This window comes from Notothenia rossii (genome assembly GCF_949606895.1).
Source record: "Notothenia rossii genome assembly, chromosome: 6".
In the NCBI taxonomy this organism is placed as follows: Eukaryota; Metazoa; Chordata; class Actinopteri; order Perciformes; family Nototheniidae; genus Notothenia; species Notothenia rossii.
Genome location: NC_136909.1, coordinates 83,867,112 through 83,880,687, shown reverse-complemented (window position 1 = coordinate 83,880,687; position 13,576 = coordinate 83,867,112). Strand labels below are relative to the sequence as shown.

Below are 13,576 nucleotides of genomic sequence, written 5' to 3'. Positions count from 1 at the left end.
TGGGGTGGACGCTGGATGCTGGGGTGGACGCTGGACGCTGGGGTGGAAGATGTGGTGGAAGCTGGGGTGGAAGCTGGGGTGGAAGCTGGGGTGGAAGCTGGATGCTGGGGTGGACGCTGGACGCTGGGGTGGAAGCTGGGGTGGAAGCTGGGGTGGAAGCTGGGGTGGAAGGTGGGGTGGACGCTGGGGTGGAAGGTGGGGTGGATGCTGGGGTGGAAGGTGGGGTGGATGCTGGGGTGGAAGCTGGACGCTGGGGTGGACGCTGGACGCTGGGATGGATGCTGGGGATGGAAGCTGGGGTGGAAGCTGGGGTGGAAGCTGGATGCTGGGGTGGACGCTGGACGCTGGGGTGGAAGCTGGGGTGGAAGCTGGGGTGGAAGCTGGGGTGGAAGCTGGGGTAGACGCTGGGGTGGAAGCTGGGGTGGAAGCTGGGGTGGATGCTGGACGCTGGGGTGGACGCTGGACGCTGGGGTGGAAGACTGGGTGGAAGCTGGGGTGGAAGCTGGGTGGAAGGTGGGGTGGAAGCTGGACGCTGGGGTGGAAGATGGGGTGGAAGCTGGGGTGGAAGCTGGGGTGGGAGCTGGGGTGGAAGCTGGGGTGGGAGCTGGGGTGGAAGCTGGGGTAGACGCTGGGGTGGAAGCTGGGCTGGATGCTGGATGCTGGGGTGGACGCTGGACGCTGGGGTGGAAGATGTGGTGGAAGCTGGGGTGGAAGCTGGGTGGAAGGTGGGGTGGAAGCTGGGGGTGGAAGCTGGGTGGAAGGTGGGGTGGAAGCTGGGGGTGGAAGCTGGGTGGAAGGCGGGGTGGTAGCTGGGGTGGAAGCTGGGGTGGAAGCTGGGTGGAAGATGGAGTGGAAGGTGGGGTGGAAGCTGGGGAAGCTGGGCTGGAAGCTGGGGTGGAAGCTGGGGTGGTAGATGGGGTGGAAGGGTGGACGCTGGGGTGGTAGCTGGGGTTGAACTGGGTGGAAGCTGGGTGGAAGGTGGGGTGGAAGCTGGGGAAGCTGGGGTGGAAGCTGGGGTGGTAGATGGGGTGGAAGGGTGGACGCTGGGGTGGTAGCTGGGGTGGTACTGCGGTGGAAGCTGGGATGGTGGTGGGGCAGGCGAACAGCAGCAACATGAAACACAGCAGCAGGAACATGAACGCAGCAATAGCAAGTGAACACAGCAGCAGCAGCATAGCGAGGCAGAGGCAGGAAGACCTGGCAGCTTCAATAGAGCGGCATGTTTAGGAGAATGTGTTTGGTTGGTTGTAAGAGGGACGAGGTGCGTCACGTGTTAATGTATCATAGGTGCTTGAGTTGACTGCCTGAACTAGCTCGCAGGCTTCGCCCCATTAGTTGAAATATACAATTTGGCAGCAGAGCATTGATATGCAACTATTTAAAGAATTTAGTGATTGTTAAAGTCCCCTTTTAAGCAATATATGGATGAAAAATAATACATAATACAAAATAGAAAAATGCATCAAACAGGGTTATCTTTATATTGAAAGGAGCTGCATAGTGTTAGTCTAATCAGATATAGTGTTGCAGTAAAGTTTGATGCTGACGCTGCACTGGAAGAAGACTCATTAACATTTTGCTGAATAACTGCTGAGTAACGCTGACTCATGCTCCCTTGTTGCAACAAGCCTGATGACCTTTTGCATCATCCATTATCTAAATGAGACTTCTTTGAAAGCTCAGCTCGGGAAATACTAAGATGTAATAGTGATACACGGAATACATGATGGCTTTTCTTTGTCTGTGTGTTTCCAGCTCAGCCAACAAATGTCTCCTGAAGGTCGGACACTACAGCGCTCAGCTGGAACAGTACCCCAAAGCTATCGAAATATACGAACAGGTCATTCATTATTTCTCGTTAGAAAAATATCACTCGTCACCGGCTTGAGCTTTAATCTCAGGATACATGCAGTCAGAGCATTTGGTGCTGAAGCATGATATCTGAGTACTTCTTCTTCCACCTCTTGTTCCAGGTTGCCATGAACACCATGGACAATCCTCTGTTAAAGTATAACGCCAAAGAGTATTTCTTCAAGGCTTCACTGTGTCATTTCATCGTGGACGAACTGAACGCCAAGGTAACACTCACACACACACACACACACACACACACACACACACACACACACACACACACACACACACACACACACACACACACACACACACACACACACACACACAGACAGAAAGAAAACACCACTTACACATATACGTCCTGATATGCAGATGTCTAGTGAAAGTTATGTACTATTTTAACCTTTCAACCTCTTCTTCAATGTGTGTGTGTGTGTGTGTGTGTGTGTGTTTGTGTGTGTGTGTGTGTAAGTGTATGTGTGTGTGTGTGTGTGTGTGTGTGTGTGTGTGTGTGTGTGTGTGTGTGTGTGTGTGTGTGTGTGTGTGTGTGTGTGTGTGTGTGTGTGTGTGTGTGTGTGTGTGTGTGTGTGTGTGTGTGTGTGTGTGTGTGTGTGTGTGTGTGTGTTGCAGTTGGCCATAGAGAAGTATGAGGAGATGTTTCCAGCCTACTCAGACTCCAGAGAGCTGAAACTCTTAAAGGTAAATGTATTGCATATATAAACACACTTTTGTAAACCATATGCGCGCTCCTACGTCACGGCATCTGAAACTCATATCGCTGATTTGCAGAAACACGGCCGAGTCTACGAGGATTTAAAACCCTGCTGTGTTAAAAACATTTCATTATGCTCACTCCCTATCCCTCAATGTTAATATCTTGTGTGGCTACAGTTAATGGTAGTTCATTTTTATAATTTATAATTGTTTTGGTTAAAGCATGAAATAAGGTCTGTAGTTAACACAAGCTGAAGAGAGTCTCACTTTGATCTCTATGACATACAATATGTCACTAAATACCACACTGGTGAATTCACAAACGGCGGTTGCTAACAAGTGTCTACATGAGACGACTAAATGTCACCACACCCCACATTAGCCGCCTCTAGCTGAGCGGTGGTGATGCACAGCCATGCTACCATGATGTAGTTCCTTTATAGCTTAGCGTTAGCATTTACTTGTGCTGATTGCATTTACACTTCAAAAATCACAAAGTGGTGTTAATAAGTGGAGATTATCCTGCTGAACAAAACATAAGTGTCATAAATGTGTATTTGCCACAGAGATCCAAAATCCTAGGGACAAATCCTATTGGCTTCTTGTGCAGGGAACCCTTTAATAATAATACATTTTATTTATAGAGCTTTTATTGAAACTCAAGGACACTTTACAGAGTAAAAAATCATAAAAACAACACATTTAAAATATATAAAACACAACATTAATTACAGATTAAAAGCAGTTCTGAAGAGGTGAGTTTTGATTTGTGATTTTGAATATGGTGAGATCGGGGCAGCTAACTCCCAGCGGTCAAAATGTCTGTCATCGCTGTGCCTCTCTATTAAAGGTCCCCTATTATACTGTTTGTCATCAATATATTATAGAACTCAGATATATACAGAACCTGTCTCTGATTGGCTGAAATACCAAACAGATCATTGCAGCATTACCCATAATACCCTCTGTTTCAGCCCTGTTTCAAAAGTAATGATTCTCTGGCTGTTACTTTAGATGAAAATAAGGAGCCCCTCCCCACGCCCCTCTGAGAGATATTTGGTTAAAAATAACTCAATGGTGCTCTAGGAGGAGATTCAGGTGATAAGGTGTGGGGGGGGGGGTTACCTTGGTCGCTGATTGGCTAATTGTTACACAATCCAAAACACCGTTATGACATCATAAAGTGGCCAAAATCTGACCAGCTACATTTTGTATATAAATGGATCAGGACAAAAAGTGAGAGAATCTTTTTTCCTGAAACTTTCAGAGTCTCTTTCCACAGAGGGGACACATGTTGATGAAGAGGAGACATGAAGAAGAGGGGACACATGTTGATGTGGAATAGACATGGAGAAGAGGGGACACATGTTGATGTAGAGGAGACATGAAGAAGAGGGGACACATGTTGATGTAGAGGAGACATGAAGAAGAGGGGACACATGTTGATGTAGAAGAGACATGGAGAAGAGGGGACACATGTTGATGTAGAATAGACATGAAGAAGAGGGGACACATGTTGATGTAGAAGAGACATGAAGAAGAGGGGACACATGTTGATGTAGAAGAGACATTAAGAAGAGGGGACACATGTTGATGTAGAGGAGACATGAAGAAGAGGGGACACATGTTGATGAAGAAGAGACATGAAGAAGAGGGGACACATGTTGATGTAGAAGAGACATGAAGAAGAGGGGACACATGTTGATGTAGAGGAGACATGAAGAAGAGGGGACACATGTTGATGTAGAAGAGACATGGAGAAGAGGGGACACATGTTGATGTAGAATAGACATGAAGAAGAGGGGACACATGTTGATGTAGAAGAGACATGAAGAAGAGGGGACACATGTTGATGAAGAAGAGACATGAAGAAGAGGGGACACATGTTGATGTAGAAGAGACATGAAGAAGAGGGGACACATGTTGATGTAGAAGAGACATGAGGAGGAGGGTTTTGCATAATAGGTGACCGTTAAAGTCTTGTGTGTTTCCTGTCACAGAAACTCCTAGACGCCCACGAGGAGCAGAACAGCGAGGCGTTCACGGAGGCGGTGAAGGAGTACGACTCAGTGTCTCGTCTGGACCAATGGCTGACCACGATGCTGCTGCGCATCAAAAAGACCATCCAGGGAGACGCTGGGGACCTGAAATAGAGAAGACATCATTTAAAATATAAAGGGGGCAGACAAGGGGAGAGGGGGTGGTAAAGGGGGGAGGATGAAGGGATTGTTTTTGGTGGAAGAAAAGTTTTAAAAAAACACAGAAAGGTGAAGGGGGAGGGAGGGGGAGACTGAGGGAGTTTACAGTTGTACATATCAGTCTGCATGTGACCCCCCAATAGCTAAGCATCACCTTTAAACCCCCCCTGTGTCCCTGCTCCTTCAGTATTGCTCCACAGGTGTGTGTGAGAGAGTGTGTGAGAGTGTGTGTGAATTATAACACTATTTGATGGGATGGCGTGCAGCTCATATCACATATAAGAAAATATATGTTATTAAAACGGATGTTATTTATGAGATATTTATTGTCGATACTGAAATCATTGTTTATTAAGGTACTCAGTGTGTCGATCTGTCTGAATATTTTAGGTAATAGCCCCTCTTCTCCCTCCTTTCGCTCCCCTCTCCTTATTCTGTCGTTCCTCTGTCACCCGCTGTCTTTTCCTCAACCCCTGAGTCAGTGATATCGCCTCGTTGTGATTGGTTGGTTCTTTGTGTTCGCCCCGCCCCCCTCCACGTCACTGCCTCGTTTGTGCATGTCTGTTGTCATGTTGATGTAAGTGTTCTCCGTGTCGTGCCAACGTGTGAACAACATACATGTAGCCTGGTATCATTTGTGTGCAATCAGTAAATATGTACCTAAGAGTCGAAATAAAAACATCATCGCTCCAGATATCCGGCTGCTTTCTGGTTTATTTTTCGGGCATTTGGTATCATTATATGTGGGTTGTTCAGTGGTGTAAAGTAACTAAGTACATTTACTCAAGTACTGTACTTAAGTATACGTTTGAGGTATTTGTACTTGAGTATTTCAATGTTTTGCTGCTTTCTACTTCTACTCCACTTCAGTTCAAAGCTAAATGGTGTACTTTTAGTCCACTATATTTATTTAATACCTTTTGTTACTAGGACAATGTTTACTTGTAACAGAGTAATCCTACACTCTGGTACTTCTACTCTGACTCAAGTACAAGATCTGAGTACTTCTCCCACCTGGTTGTTACTCAATGTTCTTTTTTTATACAAAAATATACTGACGAAAAGGAAGGATCAAGCAACTTTTCTTTACAGTTATTTTCTTTTCTTAATTTAATACACACAAAACAACATAACCATATGTTTTATATTTCATGCAACAGGGATTTTTTTTTCTAAAATCTAAGAAACTGTATGCAATTATGTTTCGATAATAATATGTAAAAATATTTTAACATTTCACACACAAATCTTTTTATTTACCTCATCTGTCCTCACGAGGAACAAAATACAAAACTACTTTCTATTACACATATCCTTTTTTTCTTGAGCACACCTGCTCCTTGGAGGTGATTGTTGTCACACCAGCCTACGAAGTTCTCCACGGGGTCCCTGTACTCCTCCTCGTTGTCATCTGTGATGCAGCTGACGATGGAGGAGTCATCGGAGAACTTCTGGTGGCATGAGCTGGAGTTGTATATATTTATTTAATATTTGACTGCCGACACACTGCTCTTCGAGGCTCTGAGGGCTGACATGATCCTGTTTAAGATTTAAGATTCAAGGCTTTTCATGTAACATTATAACATTATATATCATATATTATGACATCTTAGGTCACAGGCTCCTCCAACAGTGCAACACAATAAAACAGATAAGCTAGTGCTAGTAAATACAAATAGTGCAAGGAGACTACAAGTAATTGGAATATGATATATTAGATCAATAATTTGTAAGTTGCAACCAGATGAATGTTATGGATGTTCTTTCAAAGGTTCAGGTGTTTAAGAGGCTTCGTCTCCTGAGAGTCTCTCGTTCCTCCACACCGCGAGCACCCCGGCCCCCAGCAGGGAGGAAGCCAGTGCTTTGATCACAGCACCCAACACTTAGATCCAGAGTCTGCATGGAGGAACATGCCGGCTTCACTATCTTCCTCACTTACTGCGATATTCATCCTGCAGGTGAAGTTCTCCACGTGTCCATGATCTTCCTCGGTGACGGTCATGACGACTCAGTCTCACACAAAAACGTGTAATAGCTACGTTGGTCGACAGCGCAAAAGGTATTATATTCACATATCCCTCGTGACGTGAAATTGATATAATAGGCGCTTTCATACCAAGTACTTTCCCCAGGAATAGTTCCCCGGAACTCTTTAATTCCTGAACTGAAGTAGATCGCGTTCACACTGGAATAAATTCCCTGAGGGAAGATTACGCAAATGAAGCCGCTGACGTCACTTCTTCTTCTTCTGCTTTGGGTTTACTGGCAGGCCGCAAACATCTTCACGGCGTATACTGCCACCCGAAGTCCCGGGTTAATCGCCAGAAGCGCCGACACCTCCTCATCTCCACCGCTCCCATGTTTTCTTTTTTGTTGCCATCAGTGGCGGCGCTAGGGTATGGCTTGGGTAGGCTATAGCCATACAAAGAAATGTCTTAGCCCTACCTTAGCCCGACCATGAAAAATGATGCTAAAGTAAGCATGTTGAGAACACGGATTGCGAAAATCTACCGGTCGTGTGCACGACACACAAACTGATCCTGAAGTGCACGTTACTGGCGCAATATGGTTGAGACCATTCGGGCTTATGCTAGAGGGGTGTAAGGAATAGTCTAAGTAGTGGGGGAGTTTTATACACTAAAGGTGTGGACATTCTCTCGCGTTATAATATCAGCACGGCCGCAGTCAGATCAAAATGCCTCCGAATGCAATTTGAATACACAAGTTATTGAGCCGTTTCCGCTCTACATCCTGAACTCCTCCCTTCGATGCAATGCACTTCCGTTTTGGCGGACTGGGTTTGTTTTGCTAGCTAGCTCCGTTGTGCCGACAAAGCACTGATATCTTCTTCTTCTTCTTCTCTTTTTTAATGGCGGGTCGCAAACAGCTTTTGGTTGCATACCGCCACCTACTGTACACGAGTGTGTATCATCATGTCAGTCCTCTAATAAACCAGCATATCACAAAGAAAACCATAAAATAAAATAAAATAAAATAAATAAAACAAAACAAAAAAAAAAACAAATCATCCATGGTCTACTGTTAAATTCTTTTCCCTATCCCAGTTTCCCTCAAAAAGGTGAACAGTGCTTTTCTGATAGCTCTTACTCCTTCTCCTTCTGTTCCCAGAATACCCGCTACATTCCACTCCCTCTTTGCCTCTAAAACTGTATCCCTTAATTTCCCTCTTTCAACTCTATAGGTGACACAATGTAATAAAATATGTTCCACATTTTCCCTAACTCCACAGTTCCCACACTTGTCACTGTCACTTTTCCCCATGACATACAGCGTACCATTTAATGCAGTGTGATTTAGTCTGAGCCTAGCTATCATTACTTCCTCCCTTCTGTTTCTTTCTTTATAAATATTAATTGTAATTGTCTTTTGCACTTGATGGTATTCTTTGCCTTTCTGGTCTTTCTCCCACCTTTTCTGCCAGATCTCCATCCCTTTCTTCTTAATAACTGCTTTTCCTTCTCCTTTTCCAAGTTGAACTGGTAATGTGATTTCCTTTTGTAGTGCACTTTTTGCTAATCTATCAGCACACTCGTTCCCTTTCACCCCCTCATGCGCAGGCACCCAGCAGAACTGCAGATCTATGCCGCTTCTGTGAAGTCTTAACAGGCTGTGATTGATTTCTATGAGTATGTCTTCTCTGGCAGTTGTTGTTGACTGTATGCTTTGTAAACTGGATAATGAATCTGTGCATATCACCACCCTGTCTGGTCTGACCTCTTCCACCCACTGTAATCCTATTACTACTGCCAGCATTTCTGCTGTATACACTGAAAGTTGGTCTGATGCTCTTTTTGATATTGACACTTTAAATTCTGGGATATATATACCAATTCCGACACACTCTTCTTTGTTTTTAGAACCATCTGTATATATTTTGAGGTAATTGTGATAATTATTCCTGAGGTACAAACTTGTTTTGAGTCCTACTTCATTTATTTGCCACTCTCTTTTCTTTTCTACTATACTCACATCTATATTTACTATTGGAAAGAGCCATGGGGGTACACTACTGAATGGATTTGATGGTGAAAACTCTAACTCATGCATGCCGTATGTCCTTATTTTTTCTTTATTTGTCCATCCAAACCCACGCCCCTGAAATTTAGAATATTCCCAGCACTCCTGTAGTATTTTGTTTGTGATATTTCCTTCCCCACTTCCTTTTAACCTGACCCAATAAGCAAGAGCAATTTTCTCTCTTCTTAGCTCCAATGGAGTCTCTCCTGCTTCAACTAATATTGCATTAGTAGGGGTTGACTTAATGGCACCTATACACAACCGTAACGCTTTATATTGTAACCTATCAATTTTTAGTAATGACGTTTTTGCTGCTGCTGCATATATTAAACACCCATAATCCAGTGTTGTCCTCATAATTGCCCGATAGATGTCGATTAATGCCTGTTTGTCTGCCCCCCAGTCACATCCAGCCACTGCTCTTAATAGGTTCAACACTTTTTTGGATTTTGTTTCCAAATGTTTAATATGAGTTTTCCATGTATATTTACTATCTAACCATAGCCCCAGATATTTAAATTCATTGACCTCACTCATCGGCTTTCCATATAATGTAAGCTTCTCAGTCTCCATCTTGCGTTTATTCGTAAATTTCATAAAGCAAGATTTGCTTGCTGACAGCTTGAAACCCCAGTTGTATGACCACGTCTCCACTTTCTTTATAGCTTTCCCTATTTTTTCAAACACATATGGAACATTTCTTCCCCGTATCCATATGGCCCCGTCATCTGCATATAGTGCAGATTTTATGCATCCATCCAAATTACTAAAAATGTCATTTATCATAACATTAAATAATATCGGGCTGATTGAACTCCCTTGAGGAATACCATTTTCTATACTGCACTCTTTTGAAACCTCTGCCCCTACTTTAACTCTGAATGTTCTGTCTGATAAAAAAGCCATGATCCAGTTATACATTCTCCCTCCAACACCCATTCTACTCAATTTGATGAGCAACCCATCCCTCCACATAGAATCATAAGCCTTTTCAATATCAAAATATACAATTGCCATAACCTCTTTCATTTTCACTGTCTTTTCCACCTCATTGCTTACTCTAATCAAAGCATCTATTGTGGATCTTCCTTTACGAAAACCACTCTGAAAATGACTTATTAACCCTCTCTGTTCTAAGACGTGTGATAGTCTATGCACTATCATCTTCTCCATCCATTTACATAAGTGTGATGTTAATGCTATGGGTCTGTAATTATTGGGATTAGCAGGATCCTTCCCTGGCTTATTAAATGGCAATATAACTGCCGTTTTCCAACTCATTGGTAAGACTCCGTTTCTCCAGATTTGATTAAATAGTCTCAGAACTAATTTGAATGTTTCCTCTGGTAGCTGCCGGAACATGGCATAGCATAGCTGGTCTTGTCCTGGTGCTGAGTATCCTGTACCTTGCAAAGCTATTTTAAGTTCTGCTATTGAGAAGTCTACATCAAGAGCTGAATTATCATCCCGTCTCTTTTCCCTCACATTTTCATTTTCTCTTAATACACACTCTTTTTGCTGTCTATGTTTGTCATCAAGGTGTTCCCCACTATGCACCGCAGCAAATGCCCTACCTAAACATTCTGCCTTCTCTTCATTTGACACTGCCACTTTCTCCCCATCAATCAAAGCGGGAATTTTAACCGACTTCCTTTTCCCATTCATCCGTTTAAACATCGACCATACATCCCCTAACTTTACTCCTCTTCCAATGGTGGAACAATACTCTCTCCATGACGTCTTTTTTGTGTATTTTACTGTTTTACGGGCTACTGCCCTTTTCCTTTGATAATCTGAAATATTGTCTTGTGACAAGTTTTTCTTTAAAGACCTAAATGCCTTGTTTCGTTCTTTAATAGCTCTGCTACATTCCTCATTCCACCACGGAACCACTTTCTTCCTACCCTCTGTTGTTCTTTTAGGTATAGTTTTATTTGCTGCTTCTTTAATGTGCATTGTGACTTGATTTGAGCACTCCTCTATACTTCCTTCTAATGTTAACAATTGCGCTGACTCCTTACAGTAAAGCCTAAATGTTTCCCAGTCAGCTTTACCAAAGCACCACCTGGTAAATACACTCCCTTCCTGTCTACATACCTTTGTATTGATGATTGTGAAAACTGGGTAATGATCACTTCCTATGGTAGAATCACTTTTAACATACCATTCACATGATTTAACTAACCTATCCGTCACCAGTGTGAGGTCCAAACATGATTGTGTCCCCCTATTCACATCTATTCTTGTTTTTTGTCCATCATTAAGGCAAAACAGTGATCTTTCCTCTAGCATTTCTTCTACGACATCCCCATTACTGTCTGTTTGACTGCTTCCCCAAAGGCTGTTGTGAGCATTAAAGTCACCACACCATACTTCCCTTCTATGAGCCGTCCCTGCTATTGTCTGTAAGGTTTCAATGTCCAGATTTTTACACGGGTTATAGAAATTGATAAGCTTTATGTTCCCTTCTTTCCTTGGGCTGCATATTTCTATTATGACACATTCCTTGTCGTCAGGGGATGGGACTACCCTATAGGCCAGCCCATCCTTTATGAAAGTAACACACCCTCCACCATTTTGATTGCTAACTCTATCATATCTGATAGAGCTGAACCCTGGAATCATAAAGTCTAGATGAGGTTTTAACCAAGACTCTTGCACACAAATTACATCTGGCAATGTTTGTAACTCATAGACATATTTTTTAAACTCCTGTCCATTAGCTATGAGGCTTCTAGCATTCCACTGGAGTATGTGAATTACCATTAACAACGTGCTAACCCTCATCCTGGTTGTCCGTTTCTCCCACATCTTTTGTTGCTAGTAATTCATGTATCTGGTCTGCTTTTATATCTCTAATGTTAAGGAATTTCTCCGCTGCCTGCACGATGGTTTTGATTCTGTCACTTTTCTTCTTCATCTGTGCTGCAACATTAATGGTATGGCAGATGAATGTCATAAAGTTGACTTTCTTTACCACGAGAATGCTATCATCTTCTTTAATTTCCACAGGTACTTGGCTTTGATTTGTAACCTGCCTTTCTGAAATGTTGCTACCACTCTGTACTAAGTTTCTTTGAACCCTTCCACTAGAAGCCTGATTGTTTGCTTCCGTTTCCCTAACCTTCTTTAGGGCTTCTGCATATGAGACTTTACTGAGTACTTTGACCCTCTGAGCTTCTCTGGCTTCTCTCTGCACTACACATCCACCAAACGCCGCACTGTGCTCTCCTCCACAATTACAGCATTTCATCTTTGCCTCTTTTTCACATTTCCCATACTCATGTTGGCCTCCACATCTCGCACACCTTAGTTTTCCTTTACACTGCATTGCTGTGTGTCCCATTCTTTGGCATGCATAGCATCTAAGTGGTTTTGGGATGAATTCCCTCACACTGTAGTTCATGTATCCTATTTGCACAGATTTCGGTATATTTTTCTCAAACTGAATAACTACTGAAAGTGTTTCCTTCAATGTGCCATCTCTTTTGCTCATAAGTCTGTTTGCCTCAATAACTTTTCCTCCTTTAATCTCCTTTTTAACATCATCCATAGACATATTAAGTGGAACTCCAGATATGACTCCTCTCAACATTGCCATTGCTCCTGGGATATGAGCCTTTATTTTTTCCCCACTGAGTGTCGTCATTTTAAGTATTTTTCCCTGCTGTTGCTTGCTGGTTGCTTGTATCAAAACTCGTTTGTTGTTCATAAACTTGGCAAATTTGATTTTACCCATTTCTTTCTCAATTGATTTTGTCAGTTGAATCGGGTGGTAATGCCCACCATCCCGGTTGAATTCTATTATAACTTTCCACTCCTGCTCTAGTTCTGTATTCGAAATTGCTTGTTTTCCATTTTGACTGCCTTTTGGTTTTTTGTTTAAGCCTGCTCCACTCGACCAATCCGACCAACTTTGTGTTCTTGGTCTGCTAACTTTTTCCCTCAAAGCCCTTTTCTTCCTCACAGCTTTGGTTTCCTCCCATTCCATATCAGGTCTTTGGGTCCCATCTGAGCTGGTTGACATGATGATACAGTCAATGTACAGTTTATGCTAACCAGTCCAATGCTACCGTTTCTGTATGTTTCGATGATTTCCGACTCTCTCTGAACTTTCTGCAGCGTGTCTCCAACTTCACTTTCTTCTTCCGGCTTCCTCCGTCCGTTTCCGCTCGCTCAAGCACTGATATCGCAGAGACAAAGAGGATATAACAATTACAACATGAAGAAAAGTGGTTCGGGAACTACGTGTGCGGTAGTTGGTTGCAATCACTCGAGAAAGCACCTGAACGAGTGGTTAGATAGAGAGTGCTACGACCACAAACCAGCACCCAGCCATGTTGTTCATTAAATACAGATAAACACAACAAATACTGCATGCATTGTATTTTTTAATATTATATATGAATATTTTCATAGTGATGTAATTGTGTGGGCTGCTTTTATATTTTAATTTGTAATACCTGTTAGGATTAAACTTTAAATGTGATCTTTCTTGTTGAAGCCATTTCTTTAGTTTCCTCTAAACAATTAATTCATTCAGTGTTATTTATGTACAGTATGAGCTTAATATGAATGATGAACTGTGTTAAAAGAAATTGTAGCACTCTAAGGAACATATGAAATGCAATAATGCAATAACAGTGCAATAATGAAATTAAATTACATCAAACTTTATTTTCACTCAAACAGTACAGGCACATATGATATATTGCACAGCATAAAGAGATCATGTAAATTGTGCATTATGTAAACAACAGACAACTGTT

The 13,576-nt window shown here is 42.7% G+C and overlaps 1 protein-coding gene and 1 long non-coding RNA gene across 3 annotated transcripts in view; one reads left to right on the top strand and one right to left on the bottom strand.

Annotated features, from left to right (window-relative positions):
- Positions 1–5,463, top strand: part of napba (N-ethylmaleimide-sensitive factor attachment protein, beta a) — a gene marked incomplete at its 5' end in the record, with an annotated part of 11,342 nt that extends 5,879 nt beyond the window's left edge. For both annotated transcript variants that reach the window (XM_079687535.1, XM_079687536.1), the window contains 4 exons: positions 1,756–1,840; positions 1,974–2,078; positions 2,488–2,556; positions 4,572–5,463. In XM_079687535.1, the coding sequence (XP_079543661.1) occupies positions 1,756–1,840; positions 1,974–2,078; positions 2,488–2,556; positions 4,572–4,724 (412 nt within the window). In that variant the 3' untranslated portion in view covers positions 4,725–5,463. The remainder of the gene's footprint in view (positions 1–1,755; positions 1,841–1,973; positions 2,079–2,487; positions 2,557–4,571) is intronic.
- On the bottom strand, positions 4,815–7,439 carry LOC307043225. The gene is made up of 2 exons (XR_013809302.1): positions 6,709–7,439; positions 4,815–6,297 (listed from the first exon to the last, which is right to left on the bottom strand). It is a non-coding gene; the product is annotated as an uncharacterized lncRNA (long non-coding RNA).
- Positions 7,440–13,576: the final 6,137 nt, after the last annotated feature.